Here is a 15,785-nt window from a genome sequence, read left to right as displayed (position 1 = left end):
TCCATTATTGTGTAGCAAGAACACGCTCAGAGTCGTGCAAGGGGGGCATTGTGTTGGCTCGAAGGCCCCCTGTACACCATTGTGTTAGAGATGCGTACCCGATAACTGGCATGCTGTTATTGTTGGTAATTTTTTGGTGTGCTCGAGTGCCGTTCAATATCCTGACGTCATAGCCCCCCGCGGAGCGGCCGTCGAAATGAGCAACTTCAAGCCCGTTAATCTCCACCTAGGTGGTGCCCATTGTGGTAATTGCCCGATGACTTTGCTCCTTCTAATCCTTGCCTGTCATCTGGGAGTTAATCGGCCGTCCAGGTACACGCACAAATCTTTTCTCCGATTGTGTACCCCCGGGGGCCACCACAATGTTGGGCATTTTAATGGCACTTTTAATTAGTGACCGACGGATTCTCACGTAATAACCACGTGCAGGGTTGTTCTCGTGATTTATGGCGGATCCTGATCCTCGCCCTTGGGGTGCAGGGGGAGTCCAAGAGAATTTTATTTATAGGAGGATTTTGCAAAATTTTGGTTTGTCGGTGTGACGCGCACTTGGCAGCCTATTTCATGTGATTAAGTCCAATATTTATACCCCCGTAGGATGGCGGATGCTTCGTTTATAAATAGTGTGTCTCAGATTATGTCCCCGAGTCCGAGCTGTGTATTTCGAAATGTCTTTTAGTGCTCTCGTCAACGCCAACATCTCAATAAAAATCACCATTACAAGTTTATAGAAACCATTAGCGGTTTTACGAATGCAGCGTTGAAGGATTAAATTACTTTCAAATAAACGCTTTGCATCTATTTACATTTAAAAAAGGATATCGTTAACTGGTGGATTGGGCATAAATGCCACCACCGGATGGAAAACGGGGCGAGGGAGGATTAACGTGATGTCTCAAAGACTCTTTTTTAATTGACACGTTTAAGCCTCGCACTTGAAAAAATTCGACTCGAATTGGATGTTGTTTTTGGAATTGGTCGAGTGGGTCAGGATGAGAAAAAAAGTCGGTAAGCCAGAGCCGCGTATCAAATTCCGGCATTTTTTTCTCTACCAAACCGATATTAATTTCTTTCCATTAATACCACATTGAGATCGTTTTTGTCCGAAACGTTTCGGGCCATGGTACGATGCAGAGAGTCTGAGGAATTCGAATCTCGAGTTTCTCGAGGCATGTGTCCCGAGGTTTCAAGGTTGCCTGAGAAAGACTCTTTTCACTATTCAACCAGGGGTTGGATGTGCCGTTTTGAAGGTTCACTGCACTCGCTCTACCCCCCTATAACATCGGCTCTTCTCAGAAACACATCTGTCTCAACTTAAAAATATCACTAAAGCATACACAGATTTTTAAAAACGGGCGAGATTAGCAAGGTTTTAGTTTTATGGCCTTTTAAGGCTGTTTAGCATCGTAAATTAGCCCACACTATCGCATAAATTTTTCACCTAAAAGGGGACAGCCCAAGACAATCGAACAAGACAATAAAAATTTGTTAAATCGGATACATTAAAACAGATCCATTACGTAACTTGTTCTGACGAATTAACTCCATTAAACGTTCTAATTAAAAGTGAATTTGTTATTCGTCTGCTTTTATTAGACTAATTTGTTATTAATTAAATAAAAAGACCATTTAATTAACGGTCGCCAATGATTTCGTCCAAGACAAATTGTGTTGCACTCCGTTATGAGTGTACTTTATCTCCGGTTCTGATGCAAATGCGTGCATTAAGCCAAACAGAATTTTTAAGATGACTGCTAAAAGATAGTCAAAGTTTCCGTTTACCGTTCTTTTTACATAAATGACAACCACGCGTGATTTTCAGATTACTGAATGCTAAGAATCATAATACTTGTCCGAATAACATGTAATAATAGTAATGATACTGTCAATTACTGTCACTTGTGGTGGCTTTTGTGGGGAAGTCGAGGTAACTCGCTTTTAGCAGCTGTTTAAAACATTTCGTGTTTTATACAATTTTTGCAACAATTGTAATTAATTTTAATTTACTAAAATCAAACATTACCTTACAAGAAATAAAAATAAAGTAATAAACGAGGACATAAAGACAGAGCCGTAACAGTACCTATAATGGTTAGTTACTCAGTCGTGAGTTAACTTTTCACAACGATTTATTACTGTGGATATGATTGTGATTATTTCCACGGAAATAAACCTTGGTTTTGAATTAGCGCAGTAAATGAAACTGATTAAATAACTGGCCCTTGGGAAGTTTTATAGTAATAAAATAAGTTTAGATAGATTGCAATAAGTGCTTTATCACATAGTACAAGATTACTGGTAATTCAAGAAAGAGCTACCAATTTTAATGTAATTCAAGTAATCAGGCATTGAAAGGTACGACAGTGTAGAGGTTCCAAGATCTTCTTCTAAAGATGCAATGAACTATTGATAAAGGAAAGTGATTTACACAACTTTTGGTTCTTTATTAAGTAAATGCTTTTAGGAGTAGTTAGTTTAGTTTCAACAATAGAGTTTTAAAATTCTTCATTCGATTTGAGTAAAAGTTTTAATTAATGAATTGTGTAGAGTAATGCCAAGAGTAAAATACCAATTTATCTTATCAATCTTTGTTAGAATGAAGGGTTTTTTGAAGGAATGTTAATTTATGTTTTCCCAGAGCGTCTAATATCATTGTAATAAAAGGCCCAACGTGGAAAGTAAATTAGGAGCGTTATGCATTAACGAAACATGTTGAAGTGCTTTCGTTTGCTTATCACCAGCCAAGGATCTAAACAACTACAGCTATTATCTAATGAAGCTACCTGCCATTTTATTATCACTTGTACTTATCACCGGTCTCCGTGCGTACATTATGACACATTAAGGCATTATGATGTTTGGTGGTAATATCCCCGGGCACCCTCTGTTATTGTAACTTTTGGCTAGAGATCGACAAGAACCCTTTTGTGGTCCCATAAACAAATCGGCCAATGATAAATAATAATGGTGCAACACCGGAGCGTATTATCTCGTGAATCACTTAGGCAGACCCTTCGAAGTACGTTTAAGAAGGCCAGGGAGGCCCCATAACCATTACGGGGTCGTTTTACGCCGCTTTCACGAGCCTGGCGTACATTTTACGTAACGAAACGCCGTTTGATGTAACTTTTACGTTTGCGCTAATTTTTTTTCCCAGTTTAATCGACCCCTATTCGGCAATGATGGGATTTTGACTTTATAATTAGAGCCACCCTAGTTCTGTCTCTGGTTTTGTTTGTACGCACCCGTCGGATAAATCGGAGGGTATGAATTTGAATGCGTACGCTTTAACGAATTATAATGGAGGAATAAATAAATACAGTTAGGCAAATTTACACTTTCAGCTGCTAAACCGGGGGGAAAGAGGGACCGTTTCCTGTTACACGCAAGGGGAGCAGATCGCCACTTCCCAACTTACCCCCCAATTACGATCTTTTCTCGTCCAATAATTAGAAAATAACAGATAAACAGACAAACAATTCGATGGTTGTTGTGGTAAAGACAAAAAGTTGTAAGCCATTAAGTGTGTTTACATTAAACGAGAGCACATTTGTGAGTGTTTTAAAGACTAAACAAACCGAATTAAACGACGAAGCCTACAACGTATTATTTATCTCCGCGAAATGCTTCCGTGTCCAAAAGAATATCTCTGGCAGAAGCTCAACATTCAGACAAAATTTATACAATAACGCGAAATTAACGGCGAAAAGAACGATTCTAAGTTGCCATCACGTCAAAATGCACTTTACTCACAAAAAGATCAAAAATAAATTTCTACGACAGCGACATTAATTCAGAACTTGTATGCATATCAAGTTTCAATAAATTTTCATTGGGTGAATATTAAATCAAGCAAACCTGTCATAACTTTACCAGAAACCGCTACCATTTTTTACGTGACCAGAAAACATTTCTTCCTGCTAAACGGAAGCTGAATTTGTAACTCAAGTTTTTGTTTAATTTAAATTGTTGCACCGACAAAAATGAAAAAATAAACAGCAAAATCTGTTTCCACTTGAACTTTGTTTAAACTTGATATTTTTATGACGTTGTTTCCACTCGACATTTCAAACAATATTTCCGTCAAAGTTCATTCTTAATCCTCTAATATAAAACACCTAACAACATTCCCTGTTTCTTTAATTTTTTTATATAAATTCAAACTTCGTACAGATATTGAGTGTTAATTAGACGTGTTAAGTGCACACTGGTAATAGATAAAGTAAATAAATCAACAATATTCAATAAAATTAATTTAAAGTAATCTTTTTTTAGATGTTACAACATTTTCAAAACAATTAAACGCTGCTTCTGTTGTGAATATTGCACCATCACTTAGCTCAGCAATTTTCGTTTGCTGGCAATGTTATGCATGTTTAACTTTATGAATGTACGTTTGTAATAATTACTGTGACATTTTGAAAGCTATAATTTACTTGAAACAATGTGGAAATCTTAAATATTTGATTTAGGTGAAAAACTTGAGTGGACATTTAATAGTGTGAAGAGGACAGCAAACACCTTTTCATCTATATTATAGTTCAAGTATTATTGCTCAGTCATGGTATTTGGTAAGTATGTCCAATTTTTGCAATGTTTGTGGGCTTGGTTAATTAATTCAAAAAATTCTAATTTTAATTCAATTCAGCTATGGCCATATAAGTAACATTTAAATAATGTAAGCATCATAATACGTAATAAATAACCGAAAATAGTACAATGGCGAAGAATATTGCGATGATTAAATAATATTTTTAATAACAGGTATCATATGTCATAAATATGGGAATTAAGTGCCAGCTGTAATAAATAATCTATCCACACAAGACATTTTCATATACTATAGATTCGAGTTGAATAAAATTTAATGACAGTAACAAATCATGAAAAGTATGTTATTTGTTTTATTTTCATTTCCATATTATTCATGAATAGTAATCACGTTGCGGCGCTCGTCGTACGTGATCGATAATTAAAATAAATTGTCACTCTCCATTCTTCATACATAATTTTGTTGTGTCTTGTCTGCCAGAAGAGGAGCACAATCGCCAGGTTGTTGGTAAATAAATATGTGCGTAGTGGTCTCGGCCAGCACATAAACGATTCAATGCGTGTAGCCTTATCGCTATTTCGAGTATAATATAAATTCTGGAGATGTTTTACATGTGTTTTCGTGTTTATCGAACGCGATAAGCTAATCAAACTGATAAGGCAAAGTTTGGATATCAAATGTAAATACTAAAAACATACACCCGCAGATGGGAAGCTTACCTGTTTGGAGAAAACGGCTATATCTTCGTTGAACGACTCCGAGGAGCACACATCTCCTCCCGCCACTCCAGGCTCTCGGGGGGTACACGTTGCCAACTCGCACTTTTCGAAAATGAGAGCCAGCAGGGGAAACAGCGGGTGACTGCAAAAGAAAATTACAATACAAACATCCATTCAAGAATAGTGTGATAAAGTTCAACGGGAGCCAAGGATGGACCACCCATGTCCACGCTAGAAGCGAATCTTTCAACATAAACCACTCACTGTGATGGGAAAATTGAACAGAAGCGAAATTTTTCGCCCAAGGGAAAAGCAAATGTGATTTCATGGTTGTGCCATTCATGCAAGTGATTCGAGCATTCATGTGCTGAAAATACTACCAGCAAGATTGCTGATTTAATTAAATCATAGCATGACTTTGTTTTATGAGTGTTTATAAATGCAGTTTTTCATACCCGCAGTTTCAATAATTAATTGAACATAGAAACGAGATCACTAAGATTTAATTTTAAGTAGAAGTATCATGACCCTAGCTAAGATTAACATTAATAACACTTTTGGCTTTATTAAAAAAAATAAAATGTTTAATAAAAAAATGTAAAAAAAACTGTTCGTTTTAAAAAACGTTATAATATGTAAGTACTAAATTAAAAGTCATGTATAGATACAATAAAAATGTTTATAGTTAATTCGAAATTCGTATGGTAATTTTTTTTCAAAAGAAGTTTCGCTAATGTGTGGCATTCAAAATCTGTCAAAATAAACATAAACACGGTGTAACAAGTTTGATTTATATAGTGAAAAAAGATAAGAATATAAACAAAAATATATTTTTCAATAAATTTCTTTATTGCTTTATCAGTTTATTTTTACAATGATAACACAATTAAATAACTATAAATTAGCACTATTCTGAGGGATATTGCTTTTTCAAAATTTAGTGTAACACTTTTTTAGAAAAAATCACCAGCGGAATTTCTGTTATCATTTGCAAATAAAAACAACACGAATCAGCATATTTATTAGTTAAGAATAAATAATGAAATATTTTTTTATTTAATTTTTTTAGCTTCGTTACTATAGTTCAGAGTACCTAATTACTTAAACTTTTAAACAACTGTTTATTGAAAAAAATCCTGCTAACAATTGTTAGTACGAAATAAAACTGGTTTTAAACCCGTATCAAGTTGATTTTGGCCCCCACGGTTCAAAGGTTATCGTATTATTCTAAAAGTACTAGTGACATCAACTAAACTCTTGAAAATTTTTAATCAAAACTACATGACGGAGTGATGAAATGGCGGTTTTTTGGTTCATCATCCTAAAAGATTGGAGAGTTGAAATCGAAGAGATAATTAACTGATTAAAGAAGATTGGTAAAAAAAGAAACATGTTGAGAACGCCTTGTACGGCTGTCCACATAAATTAGTGTTGCTATTTACATACTAGGATATAAAATAATTTCTTTGTGACCTTTGTGTGTTATTTTTCTATTTGATGATGATAATGCTGTCGTAAAATAAGTGCGTACACGAGAAAATCCTCATCAAAATTTATCAATGAGAGAAATTCAATCGGCCGTTTGTTAATAAATAAAAGGAGCTATTAAGATAATTTTTTGTGGTTAATTACATTGTAAACACGCAATATTGTGACCTATTATTTTTATTTTAAATTATAAACCTTTAATTTGACATCGTAAATTTGATTTTATTTAATTTATTTATTTGGTTTTGGCAATTTGTTAACGATTTGATTTATTATCTACATTATTAAGCAGAATTCATTCATAATTAACATGTCTAATACCCTGACCGGCGCACGCCAAAAAACATCGACGTTTCGACGCATTACTCAAACCAAACGACAACCATCTGGGTGATCGATGGTTTCGCGTGAGATTTTCTACGTCCAAAACCATTAATTCCATTAACAGAAAATTTAAGCCGAAACGGGATCTATAGTCACACGCACCGACACACAATCAACAAAAATGCTAATATCTCATAATGGTCAAAGAGAATTCCCAGGTTTGATGTGATATTGCTATGTTAGAATTTACAAATCATCCGTGTCACGTCGAATTTAAAATTAAAAATAGAAACCAAATACTGTGATCCGACGAGCTGACCATTTTAGACTGGTCATTCAGCTTGTAATTTTATTTTTAGATATCAAATTTATTGTGGTATTTTTATTTAAAATAACAACGATCACGTCAAATTTTATTAATAAAATTAACGACTTGAAATTAAATAGACGCAAAAATAATAATTCGAAATGTTTTCAGCGATGTTTTCAAAAATATTGCTTCAAAAGACAACATTGTTATCGCTGTTATTGTCTAAACCGAAAGTGAATGAAATCGTAATTTGCAATTGTAAAAAAAACTCGTTTTAAATTCAGTTCATTGTTATCATCAAATGTAGATCTCTTTTATGAATGCTTAGATGGACAGCCATGTGTTCGTACTCGAACAAATGGGAAAAAAATTGCAATAGTTGTTGATTGAGAAACTTTTCGTTAAAATGACAAATCACCTCTCACGCAAAATTGTACAGTTATTTGTCATTCTTTCTCCAGGTACTGGTAGAATTTATAATGGTTGTCGACAACTTATCGCGTTTAGTGCCTCTGATGAAATGACTTAAATCATATTGTTTCTGGTAAAACTAGACGAACTTAAGCTTTTTTGGAAATTAAACAGGCTGTAGCCTTAGGGAATTATTTTTACTTAATTTTGCTATTGACACATTTGATTTAAGGAAATTAAATACTTTTATTTTATCTAAACACGCATATTTTTTTGTATCTGACATCATATAAGTGTGTAAGTTGTTTTGAACATATTTTTGGAAAACTTTATGAAAACAAAACATTTAAATCAAATTTTTATGTGTGTCAAATGCGACTTAAGGCTTTGATCAAAACAAAGAAAAAATCAATATACTTTTAATGAAAATTTTATCGCTGTAGTCATCATCAGACTATGATTTTAATTGAATTTTTTTTAACCATTAATAGTTTTGAACAATTTCTTTTTACCTTAAGAATCACAAATTAAATCAATAAATGTTTACAAAAAATGTTTCCAAGTACAGTCTGCCTTTATGAAAAGAAATTGGATCACAAACAAATTAAAAACTAATGAACTTTATTGAATATGTAATCTACCCATTAACATGATTTTAATTTATAAATGTTAGTCGAATTTTACATGATTGACAATTTGACAAATTATTGTTTAAAATAAATTTCTAATATAGTGTCTAATTCGATGTTTTTTTAAATCTTTTATCTTATATTATTTAAAATGGGATAATTTGAATTTCAATCGTTCTTAACAAATGCAAATCCAGACACTGATTTAAATAATTTGCTTTCTTTTTAAAAACATGATTGATTATTAATAGTGAACCAATTTGCTTGATGCAATAACAAATCTTTGCTTTTTAGTTTTTCTTGTCATGAAGTTCAGTATAATGTCGTTATTTATTGCAGCTAGCATCACGAAACTCTTCATTTAATAGCAGTTAATTTGAAATAGTGTGTCACAGATGTGTCAAATTAATTATCCAAGCATTAAATTGTAAATCTCTCTTGTGGCAATATTTCGAACAAAAACCTGTGTGCTTTTAAATCATGACATTATTTTTTGTCTGTCAATCAAATCCTTTATCTTGATGGCCCTAGGAAAATGTCTTAATTAGACAAAAGTCAAAATCGGCCTTCGAGTAAATCACTTTCTCTTGCGATTTCTGCACAGATGGTCCCTTTTGACGAAGGTCGCCCCACACACAGCGAGTCCGGTTCTGTGGATCCATTGCAAACTGGTGCAGGATTTCGGTTGTGGTAATTTTGCAACATCTGCGACTATCGCGGTTACAAGAGATCATCGTACAGAATTGGTCACGAAAACAACAACAACAAGCGAGAGCAAGTGTGGCCACAGCTATCTCAATCCTTTGACCCGTAAATTATCCGAGGATGGCACGCCATAAATAAATCGCTACATTTATGAATGCGTCTTGTGCTCAACGTTGTTTGATAGACACCATTCAAGAGCTGTCGCGGGTTATCCGAGACAACTCTCGATAATGTCCCTTTTATATCGCTGTTTATAATACTTTTACTAATAATAAAAGACTTTCAGTTTGATTTATACGCAATGCGAGCTTTTGGGAACGCGTATTTCAACTCCATTCATAAGGAAAAATATCGAAAGATTCATTCACGGTCAAATTGGGCCCACAATTAATCTTCTGGAAGAAAAATGCCGAGGAAAACATTTTGACTTGAGATAAATGCTTCGTTAACCAGTCGGCTTTCCAAAAGCTAAATCTCTTTAAATGTTTTGCAAGTGTGCAATGATAAGTTTCGATAATGTTAAAATGACTCACGAAATGATTTTTCATTTTTATTATATTTATTTTGACGAATTAGGCAAACAAAGTGTCAAATAAAATTCTATAAAGACGATTCATTTTCTTCTAATAACTTTTTAAAAGTGTGAACATAAAACTTTTACGATCTTTTAAAATGATTTTTGTTGGAATGCAGAATGTAACGATTTCTCTTTAAATTTTTACTGCACTAACTTGCCGGATATTCTCTTGTCTGATAAAAACATACGTCACAATAGAAAGGATCAAACTGTTTATTTTCTTTTATTTGAGATGACAAGGAACCGCATGACAATTTTACAATCCAATCCTCAAACATTGACGTAAATTGTTGCAAGCGTGGTAAGTACCCTCTCAAATATTAATTAAACAAACTTCCGTAAAGTCTATTATCGCAGCTATTTTTAATTAAAAAAATTTAAAAGATTTGCATAACTTTGAAAAATGGTAAATAAATTCATTTTGTTTTAACATAAAAAACTGTACTATCTGCCACATATACAAAAACCTAAGTACATTCAATTGCGATTAACTTAATTACAAAGCACGTAACATTAACACTTTCTGTTACAATGTTATGATGGTTGCACCGCTATGACAAAGTCCAATTGATAGGTTTTTCTACGTTATATTTATTATGTAGCATGTCTTTGAAAGTTCTCTAATAAAACTTTGACATTTCACTGTGAATTTTCAACTAAACAGAAAGTTATGTTCAATAAATCCAAGTGAGTGAAAAACTATTAATCGAACTTCCCTGTATCCTTAAAAAATATATTAGCTAGTGCAACCTACAATTTGAGCAGAAATTGATTTAATAACATGGGAGTGTCGTTTTAAAAGGCAGTAGTAAAGTTTGTGTTACATCCTGTTATTATGGTTTTAAAACTATACTTTTCTATAAATTGTTTAAATTTAACTTTAACAACGTGATGCATGAAAGTGATCCATCTTCGATTCTTGGAAGATTTTTTTTTAATTATTGAATGTTATTGAAGGAATCCGTTGCGGTCTTTTAGCTGCACCACATAGTATGCCTATATTTAATAAATTCACCGGTTCGGTGCATTACACAATAATTGCTCCTCGACTAGATATAGATAATTGAAGATAAGTTATCGAGACACGTAGGTCCTTTTTTAATAAAGAGGCAACATTTCCTCGTCATTATGATAATTTCAATATAAATCTTATTTTATTTAATCTGAGTTATTGGGGCAAGTCCGCGTTACTGTCATTCTCTAACGTCTCCGTTATTATCGGATAAAATTGCGTAATTGCGAATCGAAGACCATTAAAATTGCTATGGTTTTATTCACAAGATGTACCGTTAAATTGTTTAACCCGTACATACCGAACCCAATAAAAAATACACTCACTGGAGCTGAACACAATTTTTATCTCAAATTAAACATTTAGCAAGAGTTTATGCCTTATTTTCGCTATTTTATCAATTATGACTAAACTTCAAAATAAGTGTTATGTTCCACTCTTCAAAGTTGCCAAATTATATTTGCATCGCCAAAGTTTATTCCTCCAATTGGTGAAAAATCAGGTTGTGTTCCTCTTTCATATTTTTGTAAACATGGAAATTTATGAATATTAGAAAAAAATGGTTATCATTTTTGTGTTTGGTTACTTATCACCAATTTGAATAAAAAGCATTGCCAGTTTGTATTATCTAGTTTTCTTCATGTCTCGTTTTTTTCCGTGCGTGACTGTACATACACTTCACTTTTTGAGTCACACAACATTTTGTACAAGATCAGTGTGTTAACAGTTTGTTTAATTGTTGTCACAAGCGTGCAATCTGAATTAACTCTTTATTCGCTTTAATCCGATTGAAATCCATGAAAATTGAAAATCACGTCAATAAGTGTGATTTCTTTTATCCATCCACCCACAAGATTTATTTTGCAGTAATTATTATAATGTCGATAGGGACATATCAGTCATTATTATGATTGATTATCATCAGTCTGTGTCATTAAATGTATAAATGATAGAATATATTGCTTACAAGTAATCTCTTTTAAAATTGAGCGATTGGATTGAATTCGTGGGAGATAATGTGTCCGAAAACATATTTAATCAGCAAAATAACAAAGTTTATGTTTGTTTTGTGTTTTTTGTTTTTTGACATATTTATATGCGGCAAAAGGTGATCCTAATTTAGATCTTTATTTTTGGGGGCTAACAAATTGTTGAGCAAAACAAAACGATTTCAAACACGAGTTAAAAAATGTTTTGTATATCTGAAGCAGTACAATAAACATCTGCAAAGTGTATACCGATAACTGACCTAATATATCGGGTAAATATTTAATCTCTTGTAAGATTATTTACTTTGATGTAATTTACGTTTAAATAACCAGTTTTATTATCAAAATATTCGTAGAGCTTATATGAAAAATTCCATTGTCAGGGAGAATTATGGTGGCGAGATAAGATCGAATCGGTAGCCGAGCCATTGATACGAGCCATCGTCTGATAACGGCTCTGCAAATAGGAGAAACACATGGCAGGTTATCGGGGCGATTTTTGGCCCGGTCTTAATAAGTCTGAAAGGAGTTTTGTTTGGGTAATTCGGTCGGGGACCTAATCTTGTGGCAGCTGACGAGTCGTTTATTTTTATGGCACGTTTAGGTGGTATTTAAGTGGGTAAACGCAGTATACAGTGTGTGTACAGAGATAAACATGTACGCGCCAAGTAATTACCGACACCTTTAAATAAACAGTGTCGTCCAAGCACTGGGCAAATATTGGGTTTGGTGCTGGTTGCGGAAGCCCAACGATCCGAGTTGGCCGTGATCCGACGGAAAACGCAGTCCGGTCCATAAACTTTTACGCACGCTTATCACGTATGCGTAACGACACTTTCATTAGGTATCTATCGAATCGATCCCGACGGAATGGGCCACAGGTGGCCCGAGCCGGACCTGCACACAATCAATACACTGCACACATTGACAATATGACAAACATTTTGCCCAAAACGTCTACATCCGAGTTGGCCGTTAAGTATAAGATAATGACGTCATTTTATAGTTATTGTTGTTTAGGTATTTTTACAACCAATTTATTTCTTCATTTTGACGAAAACTTTCATTATGTGAAGAAGTTTTACGACTGCTGTACGTTTACGAGACGCATTGCTTGAAAGAACAGACAGGACCGGATTTTGGGATAAAAAATATCGTGCCAGACAAACAAAAGCGAACACCTCGTATATTATCAAATATTTACAAATAAATTTAACACTACCGTCATAATTGTCTGAGACAACTGTATGGATAACTCGGAATTTTAATTTGCTCATCATTGCTATCTCTTATTATTCTTGGTAAATTGAGGGGAAGCACCGGTTTTTATTACGGTTGTAAATCCCTTACGACAGGCGACTAAAAATCAAATGAAATACAGGACTGTTTCACTAATTGATATAAAATCTAAATAAAAACGGTTTTTCCTAATTGTTATTACCATTTAAGATAAAATTAATAGGCCGTTTTCCATTAGTACACGCTGTATAACTCCTATAAACTTTATAATTGCCAAATTTATACTATTCAAACATATAAAAACTGTAAAATTGCTTGGACAACAATTATAAAATTTTTAAATAATTTGATTATAAAACCTTTCCTTGGTGGCTCACTTACTATCGATTTATTTTTAGAAACGACGAGAAATAAAAATGCACCAAAATTTCATGAATTTTATAATCATTAATAACCCTTTTATTATGCATAGTATCATAATGAAATTCGGTACTATTATGTAAAATATCCTAAAGGAATCCAAATATGTTAATAGAATTTTTCTATACGCCTACCTGATCCATAATGGAGCTAGTGAAGGTTTCATGTTGTAGGTGCCATATTGTTTTTTCTGTATTATTTTTTGTGTATCGAATCGATTAAAAACTGGAGTACAATAATATGTCAGCCCGCTATCTTTTTCTCGTAGCTATACATTTTTTATTGTCTGTAATATAAAGTAGGTGGGCGTTCGACTATTTTACATATTTTAAGTATGGCTTATTTGGCCTGAGGGTCTGAAATTTTGATAATGATAAAGCGTAGAACATGATGGCGTCCAGAAAACGAAATTTTATTTGTTTTGAGAAACGCTGCAGTTGGCCACGGCTGTTTCAAATGCACATCCTCATATGCCAACAAGTAAAATCAAGAAAATGTTTTCTTAAAATATTTATTTAACCGAGAAAAGAAATGCAAACACCACTCCTCGACTGCAGCAACTGTTGTTATTTTAATGAGACGATGATCTCCAATAGAGTTTCTCTTAAATAAAAAAAATCAAAATGACCCTCAAATAGAAATTGTGCCCCGGGTAATATTTGAAATCGAAATATGAAATCATCAAAAATTTAATCATCAGCTGTAAGTTTTAAGTTGTATCTACTTCACTGTTTATAATTAAATCGACTCATAAACCTTTGGTAATAATGTTTGATAGCAATGTATAACAAATTTGTGTCCATTTAATTAACCCTTTCCAATAAGTAACTGACACTCTCGTAAATCGATTATTGAGGGGAGGCGGAAAACATTGCTTTAAATGATGCTTGTGGGATATAAAAACGTCAATAGGTCTATTTACGATTCTAGTCAACATTTGAAATGCATAATGCAATGGCAATATTTTAAATACGACAAGACAATCCGAAGCTTTTATCGACCACCAACTTGGAGCGTCGAAAATCCCAAAATAGAACGGAGAAAAGTCACTGAATATTTATCTCAACTGTTCATGTAACTAAATTTCTATTTCAATTATACGTTGTTTATAAAAAATTATTATTTTTTATTACATTTCCTCTTGAAGTTCCAAGTAATTCAAAATTTAAACAGATATGTCCAACGCGCCATCTACCACTAACTAAGCCAATTACAAACACCTAAACTATAGCCTTAAGTCAAAAAATTGTATGCTCTTTTTTTACTTAAATCCAGTTTAATCACATAAACAAATGTCTCATCAAAAATTTTATTAAAAAAAAACAATTCTGACAGTCAAACTTTTAAAAGTTGATGAATGTTTATAATAAGAAATATACTTTTTGCCAACGATTGTGATAGTACAATCTTAATGGTTGTTAGATAACAATAATAGTTTTTTAAATAGTTAAACTAAGATATTTACACGGTACGTAAACTTATTGAAAAACACTTCACTGTCATTTTCTGGTAGAACATTTCATAATACTCGACAATTTTAAGTAATACCAGGCCACGTTGGGCGTGTCGTCTTAATAGCGACTGAATCCATCTACGTAATTGTGTTTTGATGTAATTCACAACATTCGAAGATATTATTTAATAATCAAAGCCGTTAGTGCTCATACATGCAATCTGGAAATGAAAATCCAAACTAATACAGCATGAAACTGCCTTCGGCTGAATATTCGTAATGTCTTTGTCTATTCTCCTGTCAGATTTATACATAAAATCTTTGTCTTATCGAAAAACGTAAATTTATTGTTCTGTATTAGAAAAGCGTTAGTTGTGTGGATTTAAACTTTATCGACTTAACCGTGCATGTTTAAGGCAAATCATATAAATTGGAGATATTGGCATCAAACTAACAATTTTTGACTGGAAATAATAAATGACACCATCAAACTCAAAATTTGTTGTGCCTCAAGTCCCAACTATCCCACCATAATGACAGGTGCTGTCCTTTTCGACGATTAATAATCTCAGAATCATCACTTTAGTGGTTTTGGGGAATTTCCTGTCGTTAAGGTCGTTTTGTCCGTGGTTTGAAAGCTCGACTCACCCGTAGATGGCGTCCTTGTCCCTTTTGCCGACGTCCGGCACCGCTCCACCCATGACGTGGTTGGCGGTTGGGTTGACATGGTTCGCATGGTAGGGATGCATGGCATGGTTCAGGTGGGGTGAATGGTGAAGTCCTTGCAACCCTGGCCTGTGAGCCACGTGGGGTTCGTACAAACCCGCCCCAGCGCCGCCGTCCATGTACCCAGGGTGGATGCCGTCGTCATACTATAACAAGAAGAAACCAGCGTCAGAAAAGCGCGTGAACCGGACCTAACGGCGGTCAATTAAGAGTTAGCTCGATTCTAATACA

At 33.8% G+C, this 15,785-nt stretch overlaps 1 protein-coding gene across 3 annotated transcripts in view; it reads right to left on the bottom strand.

The window, feature by feature from the left end:
- The window catches only part of LOC123010624 (homeobox protein homothorax), an 84,028-nt gene that overhangs the window by 62,912 nt on the left and 5,331 nt on the right, over window positions 1-15,785 (bottom strand). For all 3 annotated transcript variants that reach the window (XM_044407661.1, XM_044407658.1, XM_044407660.1), the window contains 2 exons: window positions 15,477-15,700; window positions 5,272-5,413 (listed from right to left, as the gene is read on the bottom strand). In XM_044407661.1, coding sequence (XP_044263596.1) covers window positions 5,272-5,413; window positions 15,477-15,700 — 366 coding nt within the window. The remainder of the gene's footprint in view (window positions 1-5,271; window positions 5,414-15,476; window positions 15,701-15,785) is intronic.

This window comes from Tribolium madens, unplaced genomic scaffold (assembly GCF_015345945.1).
Source record: "Tribolium madens isolate multiple individuals breed KSU strain unplaced genomic scaffold, Tmad_KSU_1.1 Scaffold_91;HRSCAF=231;Tcas5.2_LG7, whole genome shotgun sequence".
Classification (NCBI taxonomy): domain Eukaryota; kingdom Metazoa; phylum Arthropoda; class Insecta; order Coleoptera; family Tenebrionidae; genus Tribolium; species Tribolium madens.
Note: the sequence above shows the minus strand (reverse complement) of the source record. Positions and strands in the feature narration are given on the sequence as shown.